The following is an 8,795-nucleotide window of genomic DNA, read 5'->3' as shown; positions in this document are numbered from 1 at the left end:
GCGGCCGCCCAACAGCTGCAAGTGGCTAGGAAACAAGATACCAGACAGACAGCAACTTTCAGACAACAGCCACCTCCAATGAAGGTCAGGAGATGGAATGCACTGGGTTTTCTCTTTTGTCATTGGAATGTGTTATGTTTATAAAGTTGATCAATATTTACAAAAAGGAAAAATGATGTGTCCTGATTCTGGTATTTCCTGCAGTGGTTCAAATCAAGAGCAACCCCAGTAGACTTAAAGTAGTAGCACCAGTCATCAAGGGTTAAGGACAAGGCTCTGTATTATTTGACTCCTTTATGACTTAAGAGTCTCCATCAGCAGACATGTAGGCAATTTCCACTCATCTTGTGTTTCATGTGTGAGAAAGGCATGTAAGAAAAAAAAATGCTGGGAAAAGAAAAACTAATAGCTGGGAGTTAATCTCAAATGGATTCATATTAGAAGCAATGCACATATTTTATGAGGGTGAGTAATTACTGATGGTACAAATCACCAGGAAAGGTGATTGTTTCTGCACTTCTTGGGGCCTTCAAGTTAAGACTAACATATGGATTAATTTAACCTAACCACAGGCACTTAAGTGACAGTTTTATTCAGCTCCTTCTGTAGTCAGTAAAAAGAACTAAGTAATTCCATAGGGGTATTCATCCCACCCAAGTTCCAAAAATTCACTGACTAAGGAGGCAAACTGACGGAGGTACACTCCATAGTTATGTACTTACTATCTGGAGTTAGGCCATCGAAAAGCCTTTCTGAAAGTAATATGCTTCAGTCAAATGGAAATTAAAGGGCTTAGTATAGAGCAAAAGGGCCGAGTTCTGTATCTTGTGTTAAATATGTGGAATTCATCTAATCACCCGCTCCTGCCTTGAATTCTGTTGACATCACAGTTGGCCTTCACTGTAACTTCTCTGACTCAGTGAGCTATTACGCATGTAAACGTCTTTAAAATATGTGGAACGTTTAACACAAAATAGAATTTAAAGTTATTGATACATGCCTGAACCATGTGTCCACTGAACTGTAGTTTCAATTCAATGCGATACCAGTTTTTCAGTTGACCTGAAGTTAGTGTACAATCCAGAGACCTGGATTGTATAGAATGTAGCATTGGTTTGCCTTTGAAGGCAAGAAGCCTTAGTTATTTTTTTTCTGTACTGTAACTTAGAATATGATACTCAATAACCCGTATAACAATACCACTTAAACATTTGTAACAAGAGGCTGCAATGTCGCATTTCAGGCATGTTTATCATGTCACCAACAAATTCATCGGAATGCACCCATATGTCCACTCTGCAAAGCAAAGAGCCGATCTCGGAATCCCAAAAAGCCCAAGAGGAAACAGGACGAATGAAACCCAGAAGATTCACAAGCAGACATGTGACCTGTTCCAGTACTCTTCCAGTAGAACTGCAAATGTGGCCAGACTTTACTGAAGTGCAGACTCAAGTATGACCGACCCCTTGTTTTCTACTTAATGCAATGTAAGCACAATGTTCCTGTTCTGTCTTAATTTCCTTCCATCCAGCTCAACCAGGATTTGGTTTTAGGAAAGTAAGTATTACTGGTGCTACAGTTTAACATTTCAATCATTCCATCTTTTGGACTCCTAAACAAAGTAGAATTATTATGCAAGTATCCTAAATGCCAGACTATTCCTATTGGCCAAATGTGATTACCACAAATGCTTTTATGTTCTCTTTTTAAAAACAAATGTTACTAAAAGATTGTTCTGTTTTCTCCTGATAACAGGAGACTATTTGAAGTGCTGAAATACCAGACTGTCTGTTTGTTTCACTAAAGAACAATTTGTTTTCCAAGCTAGTAAGACTGCATAGGTTTGGGTATCCAGTAGATCTCTTTTTATACAGGAAATATTCAGGGAAAAAAAAGAAATTGGTTATGGAGGAAATCAGTGCATTAAGGACACACATGAGTTTTGATTTACTGGAGTTTGATTGTACCATTCCCTCAAACTTGATTTAAAACTTGGAAGGGGGATCAGTTGCTGGCTGTGTATGGATTTCTAAAAATGATGTAATTTGTGATGCTTTAACATCTTAATATGGTATTATTTTCAGCAGTCAGAAGACTGATTGACTTAATTACAAGGCTCAAATGAACTGTATTAGTGGTCCTCCTAGGCTTTATGGCCAACCAGCTCACTGTGGTTCTCTTTGAAACATGCATGAAATATCGCAAATCTCTATGCGCACAGACTGCAACATCAGCCGTTCTACATGTCTTCTATTCCTGGTTTCTACAGCCAAAATCTCCCTTGGCAGACATATCCTCCACTGGAGCACAGGGAAGTTCAGTAACGTGCACCAGGAACAGTGTCAACTAAAAATGATGTATTTCACCAGAACTGCTTGGCTTTGGTATCATCGTCCTCCCTCAACCAAAACTTCCTACTTTGTATCTTTTTATAGGTCATTTTCAAGTAAGCTTTATTTCAGCCCGGATTTTTTTCTTGCTCTGTATGTGTGCCAAAAGAACACTGACTAAAGGATCCTTTAGACCACTCCCTGTATCCGTGTCTTCCCTTTGTTTCACCTCATGTAACAACAGTTCCTCCAACAGGGAGGATGGCAGTGACCCAACTACAGAACCAGGGCTTAAAACTTACTAATTTCTAATCCCAGTATTGTAACCGCCTTTGTTGCCTAAATTGATCTCAAGTGTTAAATATCCTTTTTGCTAACTTCAAGAGGCAGTGACTGCCTGTTTACATTCTTCTCTCTTTAGCCCAGGTTTTCCTCTACTATTATGCTGGAGCGGTTATATTGAGAACTTTGCTTGTTAAATAGGAAGAACAGGGAAGCCCCAAGTCTCTGGTCAGAACTTTGCCAAGTGCTGGGGACTGTATGAATCCACATAAACCAATTTTGTTGGACAAATCACATACGTTGCCATTAACTTCCCAACTCTGCCACAAAGTACATGAGTATTTTATGTAATATAGTGGTATAATTTATGCCAAGTTCAGCTGGTATTCTCCCATTTTAATGTTTCATAGCCAACTAAACATCTGTCAACAGCAGCAACAGAATGTGGACCATGTGCCCCTGAAAAGGTATGAAAAGCAGATTCTGCTAGCTGAATTACTGGGATTCAGTCTCTGTGAGATAGCAATAATGGAGGACAGTCTGACCCCATGCTGCAAATGGCAGTAGTGCGCTCACTCTATCGTTATGCATGTTTCCTAACACAAATACTGGATTCTACTTTTAAATGTCAGAGCAGCCACATGCTGTGTGCTCAGTTCAGAGCAATTCCTATTGAGTTTAAGGGAAAATGCACAGAGTTAAAGGACAGTATATGGACTCCCCCAAAGTGCATGCATGAGAGCAGCATACTTTGATGACAGTTGTATATAAATTTAAGAAGTAGTGATAATGGAGAATGGGTGAAAGGTCTGCAATGAAGTAGTGCGAATAGAAGGATAGATCTGTAGAAACTTCGACTTACAGCTCTGAAACAGATAGGGTTAGTCATAGCTGCCCTCACTTCACTGTTACTTTGCCAGGTTCTTTCTTTCTTGGGAGATCTCTAGAGCTCTAAACTGAAGTATACTTAAGGATGCACTGTTTACTAATTTAGTATGGCAGTTTTGTATTTTTACTTTTTCAAAATAGTCTCTTGTGCCCTCGTGTTTAACAAGGTTTGTTTCTTTAAAAAAAGAAAAAACGTGAATATGATATACTGTGTTTGTATCAATCATGTACTAGCGTTTTCAAATCTGTTTTCACATCCTTTATGAAGTTCTGCCATATGAATAGCATGCGTTGCTGAGAATGGGTCAAACTGAATATGAGTCAACAGTGTGCCCTGGCAGCCAAAAGGGCCAGCTGTGTCCTGGGGTGTATCAAGCACAGCACCGCTAGCCAGTCGAGGGAGGTGATTGTCTCACTCTACACTGCACTGGTGTGGCCTCGGGTACTGTGTGCAGTTTTGGACACCTCAGTGTAAGAAGGACATCAAACTATTAGAGTGTGTCCAGAGGAGGGCGACCAAGATGGTGAAGGGTCTCGAGGGCAAGACTTACGAGGAGCAGCTGAGGTCACTCGGTTTGTTCAGCTTGGAGAAGAGAAGGCTGAGGGGTGACCTCATCGCAGTCTACAACTTCCTCAAGGGGGGCAGTGGAGGGGGAGATGCTGATCTCCTCTCTCTGGTGACCAGCGACAGGACACAAGGAAATGGAATGAAGCTGCGTCAGGGGAAGTTCAGATTGGACATTAGGAAAATGTTCTTCACTGAGAGGGTGGTTGGTCACTGTAACAGGCTCCCCAGGGAAGTGGTCACGGCACCAAGCCTGTCAGAGTTCAAGGAGCATCTGCACGATGCTCTTAGTCATATGGTTTAGTTTTAGGTAGTTGGACTTGATGATCCTTATCGATCCCTTCCAACTCGAGATATTCTACAATTCCAACTATTTCAAGGAGATAAAATCTGTATTATGTATCAAGGGATCCTGGGGGTGGGGGGGGGGAGGGAAGCCGTATCTTTCATAGAGAACTAGTATTCTCCTTTTCTTTTACAGATTAATTAAGGAAGCTTAACTGAAGAGCTCTTCTCGTGACAGCCCCAGGCCCTTTTCTCCCAGGCACTTTTCTCAAGAGACTAGAGGGATAATTATGAAATATTGATTTCTTGTTTTTTAGTCAGAGGAGGAAGCTGTCTGAAGTACAGTTCTTACAAGTCTACTGCATTTTTGCTTCATGGAAGAACAATGGCCTCTTCCTTTGAACCTAAGGTTCTCTGAGGATACTTCTTCACTTGGCTTAAATTCATTCTTATTTGGGTTAAATTCTCTTAATAGCCACAAAGAGACCCTTCTCAAAGATTACAAGGCTTTTATATTACTAAAGTCTGGTTTAACCCTGGCTTTGTCATTCCCTTTTCAACGGGTATTCAGGTGACAACAAAATCACTGGATTCTTTTGTTATAGATGGTTTCTCGGGTGTTTTCCTGGTTCCTCACTTGCCTCAAAGGATAGCCCTGTTGTTCCGCAACCAAACGGCAAAAAAATCACAAGCCTCTCCCCCTGCCCTCCACCTTAAGCTCATGCTAAAAGGATGCGAACACTCTACCATGTCTAAAGGCTTTGCTATAGAAATTTTTGTACCCAAGCTGGGCTAGATCAGTTGTTCTAACTTTAGTGCCAAGGACCCCGTTAACTATAGAGAAAATGTAAGCCAAATTTTAATACTTGCACTTCCTGAATTCAACTTCAGCTTTCTAAACAGGACACTGACTAACAACCTGCCAGTGGCTTCAAGTTACAGAATCTAATTTTGAAAGAATAGCCATTGATGTGTTACTCTAAATATCAGAACTATTCAAAAAATTCAAAGACTTTACTAGCACTTTAAATAAATGAAAGTGCTTTCCTTTATTTTACAGTTTTCTAATTCTTCTGACATAGGTTTTCATTTTGGCATTTAGGTATTTTAGCAGTATCTGGCATTTTCACTGGCTTCTGTGTTTTAAATATTTTACTCCTGTGCCCAGTAGGAGTAACAGTGTGCTACCTGTTTAATTTGTCTGTACAGTCCTTTTTAATAAATGTTTGTTTCATGTCATGCTTTCTTCCTGCAGAGTATTTTCACATCTGTTATTTGCTTATGCTACTGAGAAGCATCCATATCCCGAAAGGTAAACCCCAGCTCTCTAATTTTACAGGATGCAATTAGCCACAATTCTGTTATACCTTTATAGAAACTTCATGGAGATAAATACGGGGAAAGAAATATCTGTTCTCATGAGCTTTAGAAAATAGAAAGGAAAAGGAGATAGCAAGACAGGTTTTAACCCAGCCAAACTTCTCAGTCACATTTCTGGAACACAAACCACCGTGTGTTTAAGCTCCAAGATTTCTGCATCTGCATAAGAGTCAGAAACAGTGTCTAATTCCCCAAACCAGGTACTTCTGAAACAAACCTATCCTCTGCTGCCACTTGCACTGGATAGTTTTTGCATGCATAAAAATGCCTGATTTGCACTTGCAGGTGTCCAGTTATGAAACTCAAACAGACGCAGAAAAATAACAAGGAAACCATGTCCCTGTGCTGCAGGTCTACCACTGAAAGCTCTGACTGGGGCGTTTATTTCAGTTCATGACCGATTCACAGGGTTTCAGCTTGAACTAGTTCCCAGTCAATTTAAACTAAATCAAAACAAACCACTTTTAGGTGGGAACAAGTCTTGCTCAGACAGGTTTCAGTTTAAAGAAGAGTCATATCCAACACCTTCTGTCAGGTGCTAGATTGCCAAGAGGCCAGATGTATTCTTCACAGTTCTTTACTACTGAGGAACCTCCTGTTTTGTTTTGCTTTCTGAAGTTAAACTGAAAGCAGCAAGAGACATGATTCCCTCTCTGATTTAAGGTAGGGGATAGCTGTCTTCCAAGGAGTCCTGCTTTGCCATTATGAGATTACATCTTCTGCTAGTGCTTGCTGGAAGTTACTTCTCTCAACAAACTGGTGACTGAGGAGCTTATGGGAGCACTCCCTAACCCAGCTCTATCAGGAAAGCCCACATATGATGTACACCACCAGCAAAGGAGGTAACCTACTGCATGGTAATGAAAACAGTTCTGAGCAATAACCTACTCCATTGGCATACCTGCATTCAGAGAAGAATGTCTGAGGTTGCATTTCCAATGGTTAAAGCTTCAAAATTAATTCCACTTAACATAAACATCATTAAATACATAGTCTCATCGGTGATATAAACCTCATTTAATTCAGCCAAACACAAGTACAGTCATCTGTGTTGAAGCTCTGAGTAATGGATGAAAGCTGCACATTTCTGTGTCCATTTTCCTGGAACACTACCGCCCACTACATCCTTATTTCCATCTTTTTCCCCCTAATTTATCTAAAGAGATCCCCAAATAGTCTCTGTTTTTCAGACAAATGTCATCATTCTTTGGTTTGTTTTCATTCGTATTTGTAAGAGAATAATAAAAACTAGAAAATTTGAATCAGCGAGAAAACTTGGTTCTGCCACAGCTCCAAGCAGCTTCTGATGTTCTTTTGCTCAGTACTCCTTCTCAAACTTTCATATAGAAACACTTAACCCACATTTCTTTCAATGCTTAACTGCCTAGAAGAGTGATAGCACTTAACTAATTTCCTGCTGTTTTAAACCTTTTACCTTTTTGATACATCTCCTGTACTTGGATGCTCGCCTCAAAGAATATGAGTGAAATGAACTACTGTATTACTATGTCCAGCTGTTTCTCTTCAAGCGTCCTCCTTTGGAGGATTACCCTGCAAAACAAAGCAAAAAGAATGTTGAAAACAATTAGGCTATCATACTTTCAGAGCACTTTTCCAAAGCTTTAACTCTGATTGATGGAATAACCTCTCATTACACAAAGCTACACAATTCTGTTACTGAAGCCTAAATAGCTTGCTTTAGGTTAACGGCTTGGGGTTTTTTTTTTTGTTTGTTTTGTTTTTAAAGCTTTAGATGTGCTCCGTGATCTGCTGGGCCAGAGAGCCAGACATCTATAGTTCCTTCTGCTTTTACAACACTTCTGATATTTAATGTTGGTAGTCCATTATCCCATCAGCTGGAGTAACACACTTCTCCTTCCCCAAGGACGTGCCTAAAATCCCTTGCTGTGTCCTGCAGTGTGGCTGAGATTTCCCTTAGTCCTTCAGTGTTCTCTTTGGCTTTTCCTGACCCTTTTATTTTCTTAGGCTATTTCTTAGCTTGAAATTTTATCTTCATGTTCCCCTTAAGGATTTTGCAATGTGATACTATACCAGACCGGGCACGTTTAGAGAGTTATATAGACAGAGCATTCTGAAAGATGGCTTGGAAGGAAAGAAAAAAACCAAACAAACAAACAAGCAAACATTATCTATGCATCCACCCATCATCTTGTTCACCAAAAGATGCTGAAAATTCCTTTTTCTCCAATAGGGAAAAAAAGGAATTTTTGCAGGGGCAAAAAGCCTTTCAGAAATCAATGTTGTTATTAATAAAACCAAGCTGTTATGATTAACAGCAGGTAACTACATCGAGAGTTTGGGGGCAGGGTTTGGGGCTGGTGGGGGGTTTTAACAGTGGATATAGGGGCAGTGGGCATATTGGGGCAGGTGTGGGGCTCAAGAGCTTTTGAGGGGGAACGCCGAGTTCACTACTACAACACGACCCCTGCCCTCCCCAGCCCCTGAACCTCCCCAACACCACCACCGCCCAGCCCAGCTGTATCCACCAGTCCAAATGCTCTTGGCCCACGCCGGGCCTCCCCAGGTGGCACATCACCAACGCACCAGGTCCCAGACCACCCACTGGCCTGTAGCGACAGCCAAGGAATGACCAACCAGCTGCTGGCCCGCAGTGCCCCTGCTCGCCAATGGCCACCTTGCGCCCGCCTCTCCCTTGCGCGGGGGGCGGGATACCTTACCTTCCCAGCACATCGCAGGTGAAGCGCATCACCGACCTCCTCCCGCGCCTCTGCTTTCCCACACCACGTCCCCACCAACTGACCGAATAGGCCCTCTGGAAGCAACCCGCACCCGATATAACCCTCCCCAAACACGGCACATGCTCCAGGCACCCAGGGAAGTATTCCGAGCAACCCACTGCTACCCTGAACTGCCAAATGCATTGCGAGGTTAGACAAAGAGCTGTAAGTCAAACCGATCTGCACAAAAGCCACAGACTTTTTCACACAGTCACAAAGGAAATTAAATACCCTTGGGGCTATAGGCTTATGCCATTTTAAAAGAAAAGACAGACAGTCCCACCTGCCCATGCCCTCCAAAAGAAA

At 41.6% G+C, this 8,795-nt stretch overlaps 1 protein-coding gene across 1 annotated transcript in view; it reads left to right on the top strand.

Moving 5' to 3' along the window:
* ZC4H2 (zinc finger C4H2-type containing) overlaps positions 1 to 1,800 on the top strand; it is an 11,073-nt gene extending 9,273 nt beyond the window's left edge. The window contains exons 5-6 of the mRNA XM_009287981.1: positions 23 to 84; positions 1,244 to 1,800. Of these exons, the coding sequence (XP_009286256.1) occupies positions 23 to 84; positions 1,244 to 1,357 (176 nt within the window). The 3' untranslated portion in view covers positions 1,358 to 1,800. The remainder of the gene's footprint in view (positions 1 to 22; positions 85 to 1,243) is intronic.
* Positions 1,801 to 8,795: the final 6,995 nt, after the last annotated feature.

Source organism: Aptenodytes forsteri, unplaced genomic scaffold, assembly GCF_000699145.1.
Source record: "Aptenodytes forsteri isolate BGI_AS27 unplaced genomic scaffold, ASM69914v1 Scaffold72, whole genome shotgun sequence".
Lineage (NCBI taxonomy): Eukaryota > Metazoa > Chordata > Aves > Sphenisciformes > Spheniscidae > Aptenodytes > Aptenodytes forsteri.
This window is presented reverse-complemented; position numbering and strand designations above follow the sequence as displayed.